Below are 22,315 nucleotides of genomic sequence, written 5' to 3'. Positions count from 1 at the left end.
CCCGATTTTTGAGGGGGAAGGAGCTGTAATTATGAGGAGAGGTTGGGATTTGATTCCTTGGAGACAATAATTCTGAGGTGAGACATTCGAGGGGTATCCTGAGGGGTATGGACAGAATGAAAGAGTGACAAACTGTCCCCACTCAGGAGGGCCTCTGGAACTAGAGGGTACAGATACACAATGATGGGCGAAAGGAGAAGTGATGTAAGGAAGAGATTTATTGACCCAGAGGATGGTTGGAGCCTGAAATCAACTTCCTGAGAGGGTGGTGGAGGCCAGTCGAACGAGGTGTTCAAAGGGGATTGGTGCCTGAAAAGAAAAAATGTGCAAGGTTTTGGGGGATAAGGCAGGGGTGCAGGATTGGCTTGGATGCTCTTTCAGAGAGCCAGTATATACTTGATGGGCGGAATGGCCTTCTGCACTGTAGAGATTCTGGGCTGGATTCTCCGCTGGCGGGATTCTCCGTTGTGCCGGCAGCGTGCCCACGCCCGCGGGTTTCCTGGCAACGTGGGGTGGCCACGATTGGAAACCTCATTGGTAGGTGGCGGGAACGGAGAATCCCGCTACCCAGGAAAACACGGCCGGCGGAACGGCGAATCCCGCCCTCTTCCTTTTGGTGACACCCCCCTGATACGACGGTGAGCCTCCTGTGATGCATCAACGCCTCGCGCTCTCACTCATGAGTCGAAGGTCATGGGTTCAAGTCCAACTTCAGTCCAACAGGTTTATTTGGAACCACTAGCTTTCGGAGATTAGCTTCTTCACCCGGTGAATGAAGTCTTCACTCACCTGAGGGAGGAGCTGCGCTCCGAAAGCTAGTGATTCCAAATAAACCTGTTGGACTTTAACCTGGTGTTGTAAGACTTCTTACTGTGCCCACCCCAGTCCAACGCCGGCATCTCCACATCATGTCCCACCTGTGAGACATAAGCCCATTCTTCAGTCCGACTTCTGTGTGTAGTTGGGGAGTGGGAGGTAATATATGTCTGCTCGTTTTTATAGATTTACAAGACTCGATGAGAAGGGAGGGGAGGGACTTTTTCAAGTGTCTTGGGCAGCATTACCCGATGGTCATTTAACTCAATGACAAGACTTTGGTGAATACAGATTTGTTCGGAAGTACTCCATTGGCTGTGAAACAGGTCGATCTTGATCATGTGAATGCACAAATAGAACCCCCAAGATTCAACCCCGCGGAGTGGCAGGTGTTGCCTCTGAGCGACCTCTTTGAGGATTTGAGTGATGGAGGTCACTGCATTGGGTGATTACTAATGATTGCTTTCTGTTTTTATACTCCAGAGACGGCGATAGTCTGGAAGTGCACAAGGCAAGCTCAAATATCACCATGAGTTCAGGTAAGCGCACAGCTCTGTTTGTGGCTGGGAATTACCGCCTTAATCCTCCTCCTAAATCGGAGACGCCACCTTCTGAGTATTCAGCAGGTCAGGCAGCTTCTGTGGAGATTGAAGGAAAGTTGACATTTCGGGTCAATCACCTATCATCCGAAATATGTTCATGATTGTTTTTGGCGAACTCTGTGTGTGTTTGCAAGCCAAAACCAGTTGATGTAATTTCATCCTGACTGCTAAAGACTATTGAAATGTAGAATGCATCACCGCCAATCCCGATCTCTTTATCCACCATCCACTCGGATACACTTGGCAATGACGGCCATGGGAATAGTGATCATACCGACGTCTCTCCACCTTCCCGGTCCAGGAAAGCTGTGACCAATCCAAGTAATGACCTGTTGAAGTGGTTCTTAGCTTGGCACAGACCAGGGGAGCCACCCCCTTGTGGGATAGTGCGCCATAGATACGCGCAGTGTCATCAGGGGCACTGGCGTGCACCTTCTCTAACGTCACATCCATTTTTCATCGCCGATCGTCACCTGCACTCCGATCCCGTCAATTCCTCGACATAGCCAGGAGTGACGGGTGTGACATAAAGCAGTCGTACCTCAACATCAGAAACAGACTGGCACACTTCAGCGCAAACGGGCGTGACATCCCTCAACTTTGACCCAGGTTTGACCCATGGGGCAGCACGGTAGCATGGTGGTTAGCATAAATGCTTCACAGCTCCAGGGTCCCAGGTTCGGTTCCCGGCTGGGTCACTGTCTGTGCGGAGTCTGCACGTCCTCCCCGTGTCTGCGTGGGTTTCCTCCGGGTGCTCCAGTTTCCTCCCACAGTCCAAAGATGTGCGGGTTAGGTGGATTGGCCATGCTAAATTGCCCTTAGTGTCCTTAAAAGTAAGGTTAAGGGGGGGGTTGTTGGGTTACGGGTGTGGGTTTGAGTAGGGTGATCATTGCTCGGCACAACATCGAGGGCCGAAGGGCCTGTTCTGTGCTGTACTGTTCTATGTTCAGAGGCTCAAGATTTTCTTGTCTTTTTCCTTTGACCTTTTCAGCTGGTTTATCATGAAGCTCTCTCAATGCCCCCCCCCCCCCTCCATCTCGAATGTCCATTGATTGGCCAATGATTTGGCCGCTAGATTCCGTCAACTACGTCACAATGAGCACGCTGTTCATCCACCTTGGCCTTCAGTTAGGCGGCTGGCGGACGACAGAGCCTCAGTGAACATCCTTCTCTCCCAGAGAATCTCAGTACCTCCACCCCAATCCTCCCCTCCCTCCCACCCTCGCGCCTGGATCACCAGTGGAGGGCGACAATGTGCCGAATATCTTCATTTCGCCTCCGTCTCTGATCACGTTGAAAGTGTTGTTTCCTTTAAAATAAAACCAGCAAATCTTTTTTTTATCCCCCTCTCTCTATTTCGGCTTCGAGGAGTCGGTATCCCATCCTCCACTCTCCCTGAGCCCGGGAATTTCACACTCAGCGGGATGAACTTACCAGGTTTGGGCCTGGATTTAACCCCAGGTATCATTGGTGCTGACAAGACAGGAATGAAGGCTGGGCAGGTTTCTTTAATGGGCAGCCCACCTGTAACCCCAGTTTTACTGTCGCTCAGCTGGTGGAGATGAGCTTTTTTACTCTGGCGTTCTTCAGGAATGGGAGGGTATAACACCTGACGTGGTGGAAACGGAGCATCGTGACAACCAGGGGTGGGATTCTCTGGCCTCCCAGCCCCGTGTTTCTCGGTGGTGGGGTGGGGGTGATGAGCCATCAATAGCACGAGAGACGAGTTGCCATACAAAAGTTAGGCTTTAATAAGCTAGAACTTAGCCCTGCGGCCGACTACAATAAAATGGACGACCGCCGGGCGTTCTGACTATTTATACCTCGGTATGGAGGCGTGGTTAACTCAGCCTCTCGACCAATCGGAGAGCCGTCACATGACTGGTCTCAACCAATCGGTCGAGAGGCACATGACCGACCAGGGCCAATGGTAAGCCGGTGTTCTGCACCAATGGCAGACAGCTATGCTAATCATACCACCACAGGGAGGGGGGAGATAGGATGCTGGTGGCGCAATTCTCTGCTGTCAGTGGGAATGCCCAATGAAGCCACCCTACAGAGTCGGGAATTCAGGGTCGGGACGCAGTGTATGGTTCCGGCGTGATCAAGGAATCCAGTCCCCAGCGAAGAGCCGGAGAATGGGTGAACTGGCTCCCCTCGATTCAGCTTCCGTGGTTGGTCTAAGTTTTAAAGTTTTTTTTTTACTTTGTCAAATCCACATGTATTTTACTATTTAAGCCATTCGCCCCATCGAGTCTGCACCGACCCACTTAAGCCCTCACTTCCACCCTATCCCCGTAACCCAATAACCCCGCCTGACCATTTTTGGACACTGAGGGGCAATTTATCACGGCCAATCCACCAAACCTGCCCGTCTTTGGACTGTGGGAGGAAACCGGAGCACCCGGAGGAAGCCCACGGGGAGAACGTGCAGACTCCGCACAGACAGTGACCCAGCGGGGAATCGAACCTGGGACCCGGGCGCTGTGAAGCCACAGTGCTAACCACTGTGCTGCCCGCACGGTAATGGGGAGCCAATCAAACCAGGTTTTACTGAGTCAAAGAAATAGCAAATTCATTTCCCACTAAATCCGAGAAAAATTATAAAAATGCGACATCGCGTGCACTCCGAAATAGAGGAAGTTGGAGCCAAATTTAATAAGTTAAGATCCGGTTAATCTTTTGTCCTGGAGGTGTAGATTTTTAAACATTGCCGCCAATTTCGGTTAACAGGCTTTGTGGATGCGGTCAGATGTAAATGTTGCAATTATTTATTACAAGATCTCGGTTCGCTAGTAGATTTGAAGTAACGTTAGCTTTTGAAGGGCAGCACAGTAGCATGGTGGTTAGCATAAATGCTTCACAGCTCCAGGGTCCCAGGTTCGATTCCCGGCTGGGTCACTGTCTGTGTGGAGTCTGCACGTCCTCCCCGTGTGTGTGTGGGTTTCCTCCGGGTGCTCCGGTTTCCTCCCACAGTCCAAAGATGTGCGGGTTAGCTGGATTGGCCGTGCTAAATTGCCCGTAGTGTCCTTAAAAAGTAAGGTTAAGGGGGGGGTGGTGGGTTACGAGTATAGGGTGGATACGTGGGTTTGAGTGGGGTGATCATTGCTCGGCACAACATCGAGGGCCGAAGGGCCTGTTCTGTGCTGTACTGTTCTATAGATTCTATAGAACCAGGTAATAAACTTATTCTGAAAGTGAGAGCTCAGCTTTCAGCCTGTTTCTTGGCTGAAAATGCTCTTGCTACCTCTCTACATTAACTGTGCCCTGGCCTGAAATATTTCACCCATTGTGTATTTCCAGGGGTTTGTGGGTGGGTCTGTCTGTGACAGCCATTGTTTCAACATCCAGCAAATTGCATTTTAATGTCTCTTCTTAGACGGTGATGAATTTCAATGGGCTCTTCAATTGTAGGCAATGTCTCTCGCTTCACACTGCCCGTACGGTTATTAGTTTGTTTCTCACCTTCCCCCTGTCATGTAGCCTTCCATTTTTAAGCAGTTTGTTCTCAGTTCAAATTGAAAAAGTTGAATTGTAAGTCCGCATTGGAACCTCCCCGAAGCTGGTCGCTGGCAATGTCAGGTGACTTGTGACAGCCATCTTCAGCAATTGTTTTCTCTGCTTTTAAGCCATTCGGTGTATGTTTGGCCAGCTGGTGAAAATGCAGGTTGATCTCACACGTGGCCAAGTCACATCGTCGTGACGAGGATCAGGAAGAACGAGGGAAACACACAGCTAACGGTGTCCTGCAATTGAAAGTGGGGTTTAAGGGACACATTGAATGACTGACGGTGCTAACTTGTCTGTAGCATTTGCCTGTGCTGCAAGAGGAGGTCACATTGGGACCAGGCAGATGTGAGCTTGCTGTGGACTCTCAGTACATTTCCTGTTCTTCGCCCCGGTTTCAGTGAGTGGTGAGCGTTACATGATACTTGCCTCTTTCCACCCGCCTCCACCCCTCGAACAGGAGATGAACAGAAGATTTATGTGAAGCAATTTGTTTGAAGACAGGAACCAACTTAAAAACCTGAGGAAGCCCACTCAGCTCAACTTAGTACTCATATTGCCAGGTCCCAATCTGTCAGGGTTTCGCTTCACTGGGTTAAAGTGTCGTTCAGGGCAGCACAGTAGCACAAGTGGATAGCACTGTGGCGTCACAGCACCAGGGTCCCAGATTCGATTCCACGTTGGGTCACTGTCTGTCTGTCTGCGGAGTCTGCACTTTCTCCCCGTATCTGTGTTGGTTTCGTCCGGGTGCTCCGGTTTCCTCCCATGGTCCAAAGACGTGCAGGTTAGATGGATTGGCCAGGATAAGTTGCCCTTAGTGACCAAATAGGTTAGGAGGGGTTATTGGGTTACGGGGATATGGTGGAAGTGAGGGCTTAAGTGGGTCAGTGCAGACTCGATGGGTCGAATGGCCTCCTTCTGCATTCTATGTTCAGATACAGGGCTATAATACGTCGGGGTTGATTCTATGATCCACACTCCCTCATTGTAAGACTGCACACTGGGAGAGGACTTGAATATCAGGAGGACTGAAGTTGCCACTTCCGTTATTGCTGCCAACTCCATACCTCTCTTCCTGATCTTCGACCTCTGTACCCTCCCATTATTCTATGTCCAATTTGGTACTAAGTCCCTCTTGCCCAAGATTTCTTTGCTCACTGGCCCACATTGGTTTCCGGTGCCCCAGTGGGTCTGATTTAATTTTATTCCTGACGTTCCTGCATTTTTGCAACCTCCTCTATTCCCATGATGCCTTCCTCTAACTGTAGCCTCGAATGCACATCTCTGTGGCAGCGAGGGAGATGGCGGCAGTGGAAGGAAGGGTCAAAGGCCGTGACTCGTTCTGAGCCATTGGGGTACGGCATCCATGTGGGGGGGTGGGGCTGCTCTATCGCCGTGATGGCCCTTCAGCCCAACAGGTCAATGCTGACCTCCGTGCCGTGGTGGCGCAGGGTGGTTCAGTGCCCTCTGAGGGAACCTCTCTCCTCCAGATCGCATTGCCTTGTCTGTGCTAACGCTCCCAATTTGAGACGCGGCCGTGCCAGACGCTCGGGCGAGGCTGATCCCGTAAGGGTGAAGAGGAGAAGACTGAGGGGCAACCTGATCGAGGTATACAAAATGATGAGGGGCACGGATAGGGTGGAGAGGGAGCAGCTGTGCCCCGTATTTCAAGGTGAGGGCAGGAGGTATAATTGGGTGTCCATTACTGGCGTTGACTCAAACAGCAATGACAGCGGATTCATTAGTAATTGTTGGGTAGCTTTCTGTTTCCTGTCATTGGCGCATGATTTAGATGCTGATACTTTCACCCCCTTGATTCCTGTCCTTGCACGAACATCCACAAGAACAGGAGTAGGCCACTCGGCCCTTTTGTGCCGGCCTCACCATTCAAAGAGACCGTAGATTATTAGCTCAGTTACATTACCATTACGCCAGATCCCTTAACCAGGGGCTGGTTAAGCTCACTGGGCTAAATCGCTGGCTTTTAAAGCAGACCAAGCAGGCCAGCAGCACGGTTCGATTCCCGTACCAGCCTCCCCGGACAGGCGCCGGAATGTGGCGACTAGGGGCTTTTCACAGTAACTTCATTGAAGCCTACTCATGACAATAAGCGATTTTCATTTTCATTTCATTTCATTTTCAATTCCTCTTGGTTTCAATTTGAAAGACGGCGTCAAAGGAGGCTCTTCGGCCCATTTTCTACCAGCCCCATTGAACAATCCAGTGAATTCCAGTCTCGTGCCCTTTATCATAGAATTTACAGTGCAGAAGGAGGCCACTCGGCCCATCGAGTCTGCACCGGCTCTTGGAAAGAGCACCCTACCCAAGGTCAACACCTCCACCCTATCCCCATAACACAGTAACCCCACCCAACACTAAGGGAAATTTAGTGTGGCCAATCCACCTAACCTGCACATCTTTGGACTGTGGGAGGAAACCGGAGCACCCGGAGGAAACCCACGCACACACGGGGAGGATGTGCAGACTCCGCACAGACAGTGACCCAAGCCGGGAATCGAACCTGGGACCCTGGAGCTGTGAAGCAATTGTTATCCACAATGCTACTGTGCTGCCCTGCAACAATTTTTCCTTCATAATGGGCTGAATGGCCTCCTCTGTGCAATAAGAATCCTCTGTGTATGGGACCCCTCCCCCAATCCCAGTTCCTTCCCTTTACCTCAGTGGACAGAATGGGAATCTAGTGTGACTCACCCTACCATTGGCAGCACGGTGGCACAGTGTTTGGCACTGCTGTCTCATAGCGCCAGAGGCCTTGAGTTCAACTCCGGCCTCGGGTGACTGTCTGTGCGGGGTCTGCACATTCTCCCCATGTCTGCGTGGGTTTCCTCCGGGTGCTCCGGTTTCCTCGCACAGTCCAAAGATGTGCGGGTTAGGTGGATTGGCCATGATAAACTGCCCTTAGTGTCCAAAAGGCTAGATGGGTTAATGGGGTTACAGGGGTGGGGGGGGGGGGGGGGGGGGGAGGTGAGGCCCTTCAGAGGGTCGGTGCTCACTTGATGGGCTGAATGGTATCCTTCTGTACTGTCTGGTTTATTGCTGCAGGCGTGGTTGTCATGTTAGGTACTCTGAGATAACACAGGCTGCAACTGGATGCAGCTTTAACCAAAATATACTCCAGACCTTCAAGTCAGTTCAACCTGATTTATTGAACCAGTAGCACAGTTAGCACAGTTCTCTGTGAGTTTGACTCTCTGCTAACCGAAGTGTGGTTACTCTGTCTAACTGGACCAGACTAGCTCTTAGCCACGTGCTGGAGGTGTGATACTGTACATACACCCTGACTCGCTCTGTAGATGTTCATCAGTGGAAAGAGGCGGAGTGTGAGTGCCTCGTGCCTTTTATAGTTAGATACCACCCCTGAGTGTCCTGCCTGCTGATTGGTCATATCCTGTTCTCTGTGTTCATTAGCTGCCTGTCTGTATATCATTTATGTGTACGTTTGCATATCATGACAGTGGTGTCAGCAAGGCCCTGTGCATAGAACATAGAACATTACAGCGCAGTACAGGCCCTTTGGCCCTCGATGTTGCGCCGACCTGTGAAACCCCTCTAAAGTCCCTCTACACTATTCCCTTATCGTCCATATGCCTATCCAATGACCATTTAAATGCGTTTAGTGTTGGCGAGTCCACTACTGTTGCAGGCAGGGCATTCCACGCCCTTACTACTCTCTGAGTAAAGAAGCTACCTCTGACATCTGTCCTATATCTATCGCCCCTCAAAGATGCAATCAAACAGCCAGCTCGCTGCTGGAGCTGCGAGTGAAGAATATACGGTCACCAGGCGGTGAAGTTGTGAAGTTGCAATGCACCAAGATTAAGAGAGAAGAGAAACAAAAAAAGAAATGGTGAAATGGCTGAATGATGGGAAGATGAGAATGATGGTCAAAGACTGACCTGTGACCGTGCACTCCCCTGTTACTATAATTGACTGTCTATAGTGTCCACTTTCCCCATTATTCCTCTGCATTCGGAATCTGAGTGAAACGAATGTCCCGATGCTGCCCGGCAATCTAACGCTGTTGTTTAATTCTCTTCCTTTCAGAGGCTGAAGTCGGTGCCTCGCAGATGGTTGTGAATGGGCTTCCAACAAACCAGGAGCGGCACAATCGAGGTACTGGCTGTTTCCAGATTGCCCCCTAACGCAGGGAACACTTTCCCATCAGTGACGCGCCAGACACACTTCACCCTCTAGATAAGATCAAATAAAAGGGTTGGTTTCTTTTTACACGCGCACAAAACGTGGGTAAGGTGTTTTGCAGCATCCACCCCTTTTGCAATGCTGCAATAAACGAGGGATAAGGGAAGGAGAAGGATACAGGACCATACCATAATAAAAATAAAAGTTATGGTTTTATCGGAGTCCAGAATCAAACGTCTAATCGAGGCTTTCTTCTAACCGGGCTGGACAGAGTAGATGCAGGAAGGATGTTCCCGATGGTGGGGGTGTCCAGAACCAGGGGTCACAGTTTGAGGATACGGGGTAGACCATTTAGGACAGAGATGAGGAGAACTTTCTTCGCACAAAGAGTGGTCGGCCTGTGGAATTCATTACCACAGGAAGTAGTTGATGCTAAAACATTGCACGTTTTCAAGAGGCGGCTGGCTGGATATAGCACGGCGAGAATGGGATCAAAGGTCATGGGGAGAAAGCTATTGAGTTAGATGATCAGCCATGATCCTATTGAATGGCGGAGCAGGCTAGAAGGGCCGAATGGCCTCCTCCTGCTCCTATTTTCTGTGTTTTTCTGTCTCTGAGGAGCGGTTGGTTAACTGTGGCAGGGTGATCCTTCCGTCCACAAGTGAGACTTCCATGAGGGGCAAAGGTCCTTGAGTTAAGTCTGAAGGCACCCGCTCCAGTGGTTCCCATTGTTCCAAGTGTAGATGAGGGCCAGCAGGGAGCCGGTTTAGCTCAGTTGGCTGGACGGCTGGTTCGTGATGCAGAGTTAAGGCCAGCAGCGCGGGTTCAATCCCCGTACTGGCTGAGGTTATTCATGAAGGTCCTTCTCAAACCTTGCCCCTTGTCTGAGGTGAGCTCATCCTCAGGTTAAACAGAGCTCTTCCTGCTGTTCCCTGTTCAATGCCCAGGTTACCCTGTACAGTTTAAGTGTCACCTCCTCTTTCTGGTGTACAGGACAGACCTGGGCAACTTTCTACATTGTTGGGTAGATGCCAGTGTTGTAGCTGTACTGGATTAACTTGGCTAGGGGTGCGGCAAGTTCTGGAGCACAAATCTTCAGTACAATTGCCGGGATATTGTCAGGGCCTTTGCATTATCCAGTGCCTTCAGCTGTGTCTTGATATCTCATGGAGTGAATTGAATTGGCTGAAGACTGACACCTGTGATGCCGGGGACCTCCAGAGGAGAGGCCAATGAAGCAAACCAGCAAAAGATTGAGTCAGGGATGACCAGAGGGTTTTCAGCTTGTTCAGGAGATCATGATCCTGAAGCTTGGGTGGAAAAGAGTGGGAGGACAAAAATGGAATGATGGAATGGGATCAGAGGGGAGATTGAAGTGAAGAATCGCTGGGACATCAGGATCTTGTTGGGAAACTGAAGCGACCCTTGTCAAATCAGTTCGCCAATCGGGTCTCAGCTCCCTCAAATCCAAGAGAATTCCAACAACCCGCAGCTGTTCGACCCCCCTACTCCCATGCACCACCTGCCTGACCCTTGACCTCTGACACACCCTTGGGTAATTTTCAACTTCCTGGGTGGATTAAGTGACCCAGTTGAGAGATGAAGGAAAGTATAAACACATATCTACATCAACTGGGCTACTCGATAAAATTATCATTTTTATTTTTAAACTTGGGCAAGGTTCTGCCCTCACTCGCCATGACTCATGCCAGAGGAATTTCTGACCAGCAGTCTCATTAACTTTTTTAAAAAGGCTCTAATGCCCCTCCAAACACTGAATATCCAATGAGGTATTCATGGTCTGACCGTTACCTGCTCCAAAACAAATGGGTTTCAACCAGGGGTCTTGTTAGTCAACCCGAAACCACACTGTCACATAACCCGGATCAGAGCTGTCCAAATTATTTTAATTAACAAGCTGTTGGCATTTGTAGACAGTCATTCAAAGAAACCCATCAAAGATGCCAAAAGACAGTACCGGACCAAGCTCGAGTCCCAGGCTAGCCACACGGATCCCTGCCGTCTATGGCAAGGTCTGCAAGACATAACAGGCTACAAGATGAAGGCATGTAAAATCGCCGGCTCCACGCACCCCTCCCTGATGAGTTCAATGCATTCTATGCCCGCTTTGAGCAAGAGGGCAGTGAGAGCGAGCCCTCCAGCCCAGAAGCCGCGGATGAATTTGTATCTGAGATCACTACTGCAGACGTCAGAGCAGCCTTCACGAAGGTCAACCCATGGAAAGCCACTGGCCCGGATGGGGTACCCGGACGGGCACTCGGGTCTTGTGCGGATCAGCTGGCGGGGGTATTCGCAGACATCTTCAACCTCTCTTTACAACAATCTGAGGTTCATACCTGCTTCAAGAAAACGAACATCATCCCAGTACCAAAAAAGGTCAAGCAGCGTGCCTTAATGACTATCGTCCAGTGGCTCTAACATCTTCATGAAGTGCTTCGAAAGGTTAGTCATGGCAAAAATCAACTCCAGCCTCCCGGATTGCCTTGATCCACTACAGTCCGCCTACCGCTGCAACAGGTCCACAGCAGACGCCATCTCCATGGACCTGCACTCTACCCTGGAACACCTAGATAACAAAGACACCCATGTCAGACTCCTATTTATTGACTACAGCTCAGCTTTCAACACCATCATTCCTAAGAAACATCTCCAAACTCCGTGGCCTTGGCCTCCGCTCCTCCCTCTGCGACTGGATCCTGAACTTTCTAACCCACAGGCCACAATCAGTAAAGATAGGCAACAACACCTCCTCCATGATCAACCTCAACACCGGTGCCCCACAAGGCTGTGTCCTCAGCCCCCTACTATACTCCCTATACACCTATGACTGTGTGGCCAACTTCCCCTCCAACTCGATTTTCAAATTTGCTGATGACACCACCGTAGTGGGTCGGATTTCAAACAATGACGAGACAGAGTACAGGAATGAGGTAGAGAATCTGGTGAACTGGTGCGACAATAATAATCTCTCCCTCAATGTCAACAAAACAAAGGAGATTGTCATCGACTTCAGGAAGCATAGTGGAGAACATGCCCCTCTGCATCAATGGGAACGGAGTAGAAAGAGTCGAGAGCTTTAAGTTTTTAGGTGTCCAGATCACCAACAGCCTATCCTGGTCCCCCCCATGCTGACACTATCGTTAAGAAAGCCCACCAACGACTCTACTTCCTGAGAAGACTAAGGAAATTTGGCATGTTAGCTACAACTCTCACCAACTTCTACAGATGCTCCAAAGAAAGCATTCTTTCTGGTTGTATCACAGCTTGGTATGGAGCCTGCTCTGCCCTAGACCGCAGGAAACTACAAACGGTCGTGAATGTAGCCCAGTCCATCACACAAACCAGCCTCCCATCCATTGACTCTGTCTATAATTCCCGCTGCCTCGGAAAGGCAGCCAGCATAATTAAGGACCCCACGCACCCCGGACATACTCTCTTCCACCTTCTTCCGTCAGGAAAAAGATACCAAAGTTTGAGGTCACGTACCAACCGACTCAAGAACAGCTTCTTCCCTCCTGCCATCAGACTTTTGAATGGACCTACCTCGTATTAAGTTGATCTTTTCTCTACACCTTGCTATAACTGTAACATTATATTCTGCAGTCTCTCCTTCCTTCCTTATGTACGGTATGCATTGTTTGTACAGCATGCAAGAAACAATACTCTTCACTGTATACTAATACATGTGACAATAATAAATCAAATCAAATTGTTTGATCTCCGAAGAGAACAGACAGACAGAAGGTTCTGCCTCAATTTGTACAGGGCAATGGTGAAACCACATCTGGAGTGTTGTGTTCAGTTTTGGGGGCCTCCTGATTGAAGGAAAGATGTAAATTCATTAGAAGCCGTTCAGAGAAGGTTTACAAGACTAATACCAGATCTTGTTTGACGTTCAAATAAATGTAATCAGTAAGTCTAAGACAGGTATTTTGTGATAGCACAGTATTGTTCCCCTTATTTGGTGAAAGATGTGGGAGGCAGTTTAGAGGAGGTTCACGAGATAGATTCCAGAGATGAAGGGTTTGTCATAGAAGAGAGATTGAACAGTTTAAGCCTACACTCTATAAAGCTTAGAAGTATGAGGGGAGATCAAATTGAGCTAGACAAGATGCTAAAAGGTATGGATAAAGTAGACGTAAAGTGGATGCTTCCTCTTGTGGGGCAATCTAGAACGAGAGGTCATAGTCTCAGGGTAAGAGGTCGTAAATTTAAAACAGAGATGAGGAGAAACTATTTCTCCCAAAGGGTTGTGAATCTGGAATTCACTACCCCAGAGTGCGGTGGATACTGGGACAGTGAGTACATTTAAGGAGGAGTTGGACAGATTTTAATTGGTAATGGGTTGAAGGGGTATGCAGAACGGGCAGGATGGCGTCGTTAAGGCCAGGATGAGATGGGCCAAGATCGAATGGTGGAGCAGACTCAATGGGCCGAATGGCCTAATTCTGCTCCTCTGTCTTATGAAATTGTGGATAGTGAGAGACCACAAACATTATTGGGCCTGGTTAAAAAGGGACAATCACCCCGATCGCCCCTCTCCAGATCCAACATTGGGCTTTGTCATCGACAACTTATGAATATTCCGAACATCGCAAATAGCCAGTTCTGACTCCTTGAGTCACCTCCCGCTGTCCACAGGTCCGGCTTCTTTGCCTGCGTTAGAAGAGATAACGATGACCTTCCTTCCCAGGATTGGTGAAACCAATCCAGGCTTGGACACAAACGGACCCGACTTTATCAAAATTAAAACACATGACCCTGAGCGGCAGGACCCGTGGACAACACTCTAATGACACAAAGCTGTATCTCACGAAGTGAGAAGAACTAAGTGTTGAGGAGTTTTTCAAAGAGGTCACAAAGGTGATTGATGCAGGTAGGGCAGTGGATGTTGTCTATATGGACTTCAGTAAGGCCTTTGACAAGGTCCCTCATGGCAGACTGGTACAAAAGGTGAAGTCACACGGGATCAGGGGTGAGCTGGCAAGGTGGATACAGAACTGGCTAGGTCAGAGAAGGCAGAGAGTAGCAATGGAAGGGTGATTTTCTGATTGGAGGGCTGTGACTAGTGGTGTTCCGCAGGAATCAGTGCTGGGAGCTTTGCTGTTTGTAGTAGATATAAATGATTTGGAGGAAAATGTAACTGGCCTGAGTAAGTTTGCAGACGACGCAAAGGTAGGTGGAGTTGCTTAGACGGTCGGCACGGGCTTGGAGGGCCGAAGGGCCTGTTCCTGTGCTGTACCTTTGTTCTTTGAGGACGGTACCATCTTGAGGGGATCCCGGGTGCCCAGGTCGTTGTGCCCCACCCAGGGTGGTGCCCAATTTTAATGGAGTTAAATAGCAACCACCCTGGGGGTTTATAAATTTGGTGGCTCGGGTTCGACACGGACATCGCAAACTTGGGAAAACGATGTAACTTATGAGAGGAAAACCAGAAACTCCCCCATTCGGCCTCCTTACACCCATGGGATTGGCCTGCCAGGTATAGACATCGCTGGGCCTTTCTTGGGTTCTATCTTCCTGATCTTGGTGGATGCGCACTCCAAGTGGATGGAGGTAAATCGCACGGCCTCTACAATCTCCCATGCCACGATTGGCAAATTCTGAGAGAGTTTTCGTATACACGACATCCTGAAACTCTCCGACAATGGCACGGCCTTCACGAGTGGCGAGTTCCAGGCCGTCATGAAATCAAATGGCATCAAGCACATTAGGACAGCGCCGTACCATCCATCGTGCAAAGGTTCGGCAGAACGAGCAGCGCAGAGCGTCAAAACGGAGTGGAGGAACAGCTTGCTGCTTCCATAGGAACTAGGTTGGCATGATTCTTCTTTGTTTACAGAACCATTCCCCATGACTCCCGTGACAGGGGTCTCCCTGGGGGAACTATTCCTGGGATGACGGCTTTGCACCAGGATCAGCTCGTTATTCCCGAATTTGCCGTGGAGAGTGGAGTCCCAACAGGAAAATCGAAAAAAGAAATCAGGATGCCGTAAGATGCTAAAGAATGTTTAAGACTGCTGACACATTCTGCGTATGTAATTTCGGAGGTGGCTCCAGCTGGGTCCTAGGAATCATTTAAGACAAATGGGGTCTGTAACCGACACGGTGAAAGTCCAAGACAACCTTTTTAGGACTGAGGGGAGGAGAAATATCTTCACCCAGAGAGAGGTGAATCTGTGGAATTCACTCCCGCAGAGAGTAGTTGAGGCCAAAATGTTGTGTAATTTCAAGAAAGCATTAGATACAGCTCTGGGGGCTAAAGGGATCAAGGGATTTGGGGGGGCAGGATCAGGGTATTGAAGTTGATGATCAGCCAATGGCGGAGCAGGCTCGAAGGGTTGAATGTCCTCCTCCTGTTTCTATTTTCGATGTATGAGCCTGGAGTCGGGCACCTGTGTGTGAACCAGGATTTCACATCAGCCATTCTCTGACTGTAGCTTTCATGGCCTGTAGTTCTGTGGGGTATGGGAATTAGCAGAGGGCGAGTGGACAGACTAAATTGCTCTCTGGAGAGTTGGCGTGGACCCTGACGGACTGAATGGCGTCCTCCATGCCAGTATGATTCTTATGATTCTCCACTCCATCCCCTGCAAGGATGTGGACTCTTGCTCAAGAGGGGCAATGATCCACGGCCTTGCCCGGAGCACACGCTCCATGTGAGTATCTAAACTACTTCTGGTACGATGGCGGGGGAAGCCTCTACCTTCGCTCCTGTTGTTTGGTTGAAATGTCTCTTGAACCAGTCCTAAAATGTTTTTTTTCCATTTTGCCTCCATGCTGTGTTTCTGTATATCTCTGCTTGCCCACTCTGATGTTCCTCCAGTCAGAATGTGGGTGAGATGGGAATGGGTGGTGGTGGTGTCGGTTTTTGATGACCTGGTGGACGAGCGGTGTTCATTTTTGTATTTGCAGCAACGGCAGCCCAGCTCCCCACGCGGGCTGTCTCCGCGGTGAAAATTCACCCAGTGAAAAGAGTGGAAACCTATCCCAACACGCTGCTGGCTACAGGTACATTAACTGGCGGGCCTGCCTCTCGCTGGGACGTCAGAAATCATCCTCGCCTTCACGAGGCCGCTTTTCACCGCCGTCATTTGCAACCTGGGTGCTTTTCCATTCCTTTACGGTGTCTCCCCGAAAGACGCAGAATTTTACCTCTTGAGGCCGTCTGCTTTCCTGGCTTCCTTTCCGATCTCGGTGTAGTTTGAAAACCTGGCTTTTGGTCTCCTGATGGTGCCTGGTAACACGGATCAGGTTTTAATGTGATGTGTGCATGTCCAACCGATTCCGAGCTATTCAAACCATACAGTCCAGCTTTGCAATATTGATAGGCAGAGAGTTCAGCGTCCATTGCTCACCTGTGCTGGGGAGATGCCAGGGTCCTTCTGTAGTCGGTGTTGATTTAGCCCAACTGGCTGCTCAGAGTTGGTGTTCAGTCTTTGACCCCAGTCCTGTTGGCTTTGGGAAGGGTGTGGGGGGGAGGGGGAAGAGGGACAATCGGCCGAGGCTCCTGCTCCTAATCTCTATCTGCTGGAAAGCCGATGGAGGTGCGTGTGCCAGTTTTTACTTGACCCTGGTGCCTCCCATCTTCACAAAGCCTACCCGCACTCTTTGGGTTCAACTCTTCACGGGAGACGCTCCTTGAAGAAGCTGAACACAGATTTTTGGCGGGTTGTTGCGGAAGGTAAAGGATTGAGGTCCAAGGCTGATATGTTTTGAATGCACTCGGTTGAACAAAGGACACATCCATTAATAAAAGTACAGGTGAGCTTCCACCCATGTGACTGAGCACTAGTTTTCATTGTATTCATGGCTATTTGACACATTTACTAACTACGTAGATATTTAACATTTGAAGTTTGCAATGTGGTCAATATTCTGTTTGTGTTGCTGCAGGGTTTTTTTTTGCCCACTTTTGATGATCTCACCAGATCTGTTCCTTGCTACCTCACAAATGCATTGGAAAAAGTGTAAAGAATCTCGAGTAAAATCAAATATCTGCCTCCATCGGCCTGTTGGTTAGTTGTGTTATTAGTGGGGTGGGTGGGGGTTGGGTGGGGGAGGGGGCAGGGGGTGGGTGGGGGTTGGGTGGGGGAGGGGGCAGGGGGTGGGTGGGGGAGGGGGCAGGGGTGTGGGTGGGGGAGGGGGCAGGGTGTGGGTGGGGGTTGAGTGAGGGAGGGGGCAGGGTGTGGGTGGGGGTTGGGTGGTGGAGGGGGCAGGGTAGGGGTTGGGGTGGGGGAGGGGGAAGGATGTGGGTGGGGGTTGGGTGGGGGAGGGGGCTTGGTGGGGTTGGGTGGGGGAGGGGGCAGGGTGGGGGAGGGGGCAGGGTGGGGGTTGGGTGGGGGAGGGGGCAGGGTGTGGGTGGGGGGGCAGGGTGTGGGTGGGGGTTGGGAGGGGGCAGAGTGTGGGTGGAGGTGGGGACAGGGTGGGGGTTGGGTGGGGAGGGGGCAGGGTGTGGGTGGGGTTGGTGGGGGAGGGGGCAGGGTGTGGATGGGGGTGGATGGCCATTAATTATCGGCAGCAGGGCCTGGTTTCCAATCGATCAGCCAACCCCAAGGTTGGGGACTTTTCAGATTCTTCACGTGGCCCGGGTTTAAAACTGGTTCCAGTACAGTCCGCCGACTGGGCTGGCCGTTCCACATCTTGTCAAGTGTCAGAACATTTTGCCTCAAGTGGGCCCCGGAGCCCAAGTCTCTATTTGCCCTTCGCAACGTGCTGTTTCCAGCAGAATTCCCGGGACCAGGTCTGCCGTCCAAGGATGTAAATACCGATGTTTCCGAATGGAGCTGATTGCGAACTGTTTCTAACCCCTACGCTGTCTAATCTTCCAGAAACAGATCCATCCAAAATCAGCGTGGGAAAGGGGTCAGTGACGATGCGGATAACCTCGGGGAATGTGGAAGCTCAGGACACTGGCACACCTCCAAATCAGGAGCCCCAACAATCAACCAGTAAGGATTTAGTTTTGTTTATACATACCTGGAGTCTCCTCCCCCCCCCACCCTTCTGGTTAAGTTGCTCTGTGAAAGTTCAGACAGCTCACTGGTTTGAATCCTGGCCTCCCTTAACTCATCTTAGGTGGGCACCTCAATCGTGTTGAGAACTATTTGTCATTGCAGGCATGTGTGGAGAACGCACAGAGCTCACAGGACAGTCACCAGGGGCAGGAACCCTTTGATTACCCCTCTCTCTCTAACCCAGGGATCACTGGACAGTGATCAGGAGCGGGAACCCTGGCTGAATTCCACTCTCTCTCTCTCTCTCTCGCTCTAACCCAGGGATCACTCGACAGTGATCAGGAGCAGGAACCCTGGCTGAATTCCTCTTTCTCTCTCTCTCTCTCTCTAACCCAGGGGTCACTGGACAGTCACCAGGGGCAGGAACCCTTTGATTTCCCCTCTCTCTCTAACCCAGGGATCACTGGACAGTGATCAGGAGCAGGAACCCTGGCTGAATTCCTCTCTCTCTCTCTCTCGCTCTAACCCAGGGATCACTCGACAGTGATCAGGAGCAGGAACCCTGGCTGAATTTCTCTCTCTCTCTCTCTCGCTCTCGCTCTAACCCAGGGGTCACTCGACAGTGATCAGGAGCAGGAACCCTGGCTAAATTCCTCTTTCTCCCTCTCTCTCTCTCTCTCTCTCTAACCCAGGGGTCACTAGACAGTCACCAGGGGCAAGAACCCTTTGATTTCCCCTCTCTCTCTAACCCAGGGGTCACTGGACAGTGATCAGGAGCAGGAACCCTGGCTGAATTTCCCTCTTTCTCTCTCTCTCTCTCTCTCTCTCACCCAGGGATCACTGGACAGTGATCAGGAGCAGGAACTCTGGCTGAATTTCCCTCTTTCTCTCTCTCTCTCTCTCTCTCTCTCTCACCCAGGGATCACTGGACAGTCACCAGGAGCAGGAACCCTGGCTGAAATCCCCTCTCTCTCTGTCGCTCTAACCCAGGGATCGCTGGACAGTGATCAGGAGCAGGAACCCTGGCTGATTTCCCCTCTCTCTAACCCAGGGATCACTGGACAGTGATCAGGAGCAGGAACCCTGGCTAATTTCCCCTCTCTCTAACCCAGGGATCACTGGACAGTGATCAGGAGCAGGAACCCTGGCTGATTTCCCCTCTCTCTAACCCAGGGATCACTGGACAGTGATCAGGAGCAGGAACCCTGGCTGATTTTCCCTCTCTCTAACCCAGGGATCACTGGACAGTGACCAGAGGCGGAACCCTAGCTGATTCCCCCCCTCTCTCGCTACCCAGAGCTCACGGCTGTTTGATTCGAGCCTGTACCTGATCACATATGAATTTTATGCTCCTATATGAACTGAAAATGTCAGTATCCCACTGCTTGGATATATTGGTCCCTTTCCAATTGACATAAATTATAATGCCTTAACTGTTGTAGCGAGGCAAGTTTGAGAAAGTAACCTGGATAATCCATTTGCTGACATTAACAGCAGAATTCAAAAGACTGGGATTGTTGATGCTGGAATGTTACCACTTTAGACAATTTTGGATGGTGTCAAACTGCCTTTTATCTTCTGGTTTCACAGCTTTCTGTTTCTCCGTTTTGCTGGTCTGGCTTTTCTCCTGTCTCAGCTTCCCACTGTCCAAGAAGTTGAAGTTGCCGACACAGAGTACTGTGTCCCTATTCTCTCTGCTCTTCGAAAAGCCTCTCTCAGGACTAGTCACCTGATAGCTCACCCTTCTCGCATCAGCCTTACTTACTTTCTCTCCCTTTTCCTTTCATCCCCTCTCTCTCTAGAAGGATCTGAGTATAGAGGTCCACAGATCTCCCAAACTGTCAACACAGGTGGAGAAGGTAGTCAAGAGGGCAGACGGCATGCTTGCCTTCATTGGCCGGGACATTGGCAAGTCATGTTGCAGCTGTATAGAACCTTAGTGAGGCCACACTTGGAGTATAGTGTTCAATTCTGGTCGCCACACGACCAGAAGGATGTGGAAGCTTTAGAGAGGGTGCAGAACAGATTTACCAGGATGTTGCCTGGTATGGAGGGCATTAGCTATGAGGATAGGTTGGATAAACTCGGTTTGTTCTCACTGGAATGACTGAGGTTGAGGGGTGACCTGATAGACAGAGTGGTCAGATGCTATTCCCCAGGGTGGAAGAGTCAATTACTAGGGGGCAGAGGTTTAAGGTGCGAGGGGCAAGGTTTAGAGGAGATGTGCGAGGGAAGTTTTTTTACACAGAGGGTAGTGGGTGCCTGGAACTCGCTGCTGGAGGAGGTGGTGGAAGCAGGGACGATAGTGACATTTAAGGGGCATCTTGACAAATACATGAATAGGATGGGAATGAGGGATACGGACCCCGGAAGTGTCAAAGATTTTAGTTTAGACGGGCAGCATGGTCAGCGCACGCTTGGAGGGCCGAGGGGCCTGTTAGAAAGCACCAAGCAGGATAACAAATGGCGACTGTGGAACCTTGGTAACGGTTCAGCTATTTGCAATGAGTAGAGTGCGGTGCTTTAGTGGAATCCCATTCCCCTCTCTCCTGTGAAATGTCTGGACTGTTACATTGGGAACAGCTGACTCTAGTTCCAGGTTAGACATTCATTCAATGCGGTGGGGAGTTGAGATTAGACTCCAGTCTGTGCCTCATGCAGTTCAGAACATAGAACATAGGAAAATACAGCACAGAACAGGCCCTTCGGCCCACGTGTTGCGCCGAACCTTTGTCCTAGATTAGGAACAAGTTAATCTACACCCCATCATTCTACCGTAATCCATGTACCTATCCAATAGCCGCTTGAAGGTCCCTAATGTTTCCGACTCAACTACTTCCACAGGCAGTGCATTCCATGCCCCCACTACTCTCTGGGTAAAGAACCTACCTCTGACATTCTCCCTATATCTTCCACCATTCACCTTAAATTTATGTCCCCTTGTCATGGTTTGTTCCACCCGGGGAAAAAGTCTCTGACTGTCTTCTCTATCTATTCCCCTGATCATCTTATAAACCTCTATCAAGTCGCCCCTCATCCTTCACCGTTCTAATGAGAAAAGGCCTAGCACCCTCAACCTTTCCTCGTAAGACCTACTCTCCATTCCAGGCAACATCCTGGTAAATCTCCTTTGCACCTTTTCCAAAGCTTCCACTGCACGCAGTACTCCAAATGTGGCCTTACCAAGGTTTTGTGCAGCTGCATCATCACCTCACGGCTCTTAAATTCAATCCCTCTGCTAATGAATGCTAGCACACCATAGGCCTTCTTCACAGCTCTGTCCACTTGAGTGGCAACTTTCAAAGATCTATGAACATAGACCCCAAGATCTCTCTGCTCCTCCACATTGCCAAGAACCCTACCGTTAACCCTGTATTCTGCATTCATATTTGTCCTTCCAAAATGGACAACCTCACACTTTTCAGGGTTAAACTCCATCTGCCACTTCTCAGCCCAGCTCTGCATCCTATTTATGTCTCTTTGCAGCTGACAACAGCCCTCCTCACTATCCACAACTCCACCAATTTTCGTATCATCTGCAAATTGACTGACCCACCCTTCAACTCCCTCATCCAAGTCATTAACGAAAATCAAAACAGCAGAGGACCCAGAACTGATCCCTGCGGTACGTCACTGGTAACTGGGCTCCAGACTGAATATTTGCCATCCACCACCACTCCCTGACTTCTATCGGTTCAACTCCCTCATCCAAGTCATTAACAAAAATCAAAACAGCAGAGGACCCAGAACTGATCCCTGCGGTATGCCACTGGTAACTGGGCTCCAGGCTGAATATTTGCCATCCACCACCACTCTCTGTCTTCTATCGGTTAGCCAGTTCGTTATCCAACTGGCCAAATTTCCCACTATCCCATGCCTCATTACTTTCTGCATAAGCCTACCATGGGGAACCTTATCAAATGACTTACTAAAATCCATGTACACTACATCCACTGCTTTACCTTCACCCACATGCTTGGTCACCTCCTCAAAGAATTTAATAAGACTTATGAGACAAGACCTACCCCTCACAAATCTGTGCTGACTATCCCTAATCAAGCAGTGTCTTTCCAGATGCTCAGAAATCCTATCCCTCAGTACCCTTTCCATTACTTTGCCTGCCACCGAAGTAAGACTAACTGGCCTGTAATTCCCAGGGTTATCCCTAGTCCCTTTTTTGAACAGGGGCACGACATTCGCCACTCTCCAATCTCCTGGTACCACCCCTGTTGACAGTGAGGACGAAAAGAT

At 50.1% G+C, this 22,315-nt stretch overlaps 1 protein-coding gene across 4 annotated transcripts in view; it reads left to right on the top strand.

Annotated features, from left to right (window-relative positions):
* LOC119956190 (sorbin and SH3 domain-containing protein 1-like) overlaps positions 1-22,315 on the top strand; it is a 266,252-nt gene that overhangs the window by 239,438 nt on the left and 4,499 nt on the right. For 3 of the 4 annotated variants that reach the window (XM_038783181.1, XM_038783180.1, XM_038783179.1), the window contains 4 exons: positions 1,300-1,355; positions 8,991-9,059; positions 16,023-16,118; positions 17,939-18,058. In XM_038783181.1, the coding sequence (XP_038639109.1) occupies positions 1,300-1,355; positions 8,991-9,059; positions 16,023-16,118; positions 17,939-18,058 (341 nt within the window). The remainder of the gene's footprint in view (positions 1-1,299; positions 1,356-8,990; positions 9,060-16,022; positions 16,119-17,938; positions 18,059-22,315) is intronic. The other variant, XM_038783182.1, reaches the window with a different exon arrangement.

The sequence above is a fragment of the Scyliorhinus canicula genome, chromosome 22 (assembly GCF_902713615.1).
Source record: "Scyliorhinus canicula chromosome 22, sScyCan1.1, whole genome shotgun sequence".
NCBI classification, from domain to species: Eukaryota; Metazoa; Chordata; class Chondrichthyes; order Carcharhiniformes; family Scyliorhinidae; genus Scyliorhinus; species Scyliorhinus canicula.
Note: the sequence above shows the minus strand (reverse complement) of the source record. Positions and strands in the feature narration are given on the sequence as shown.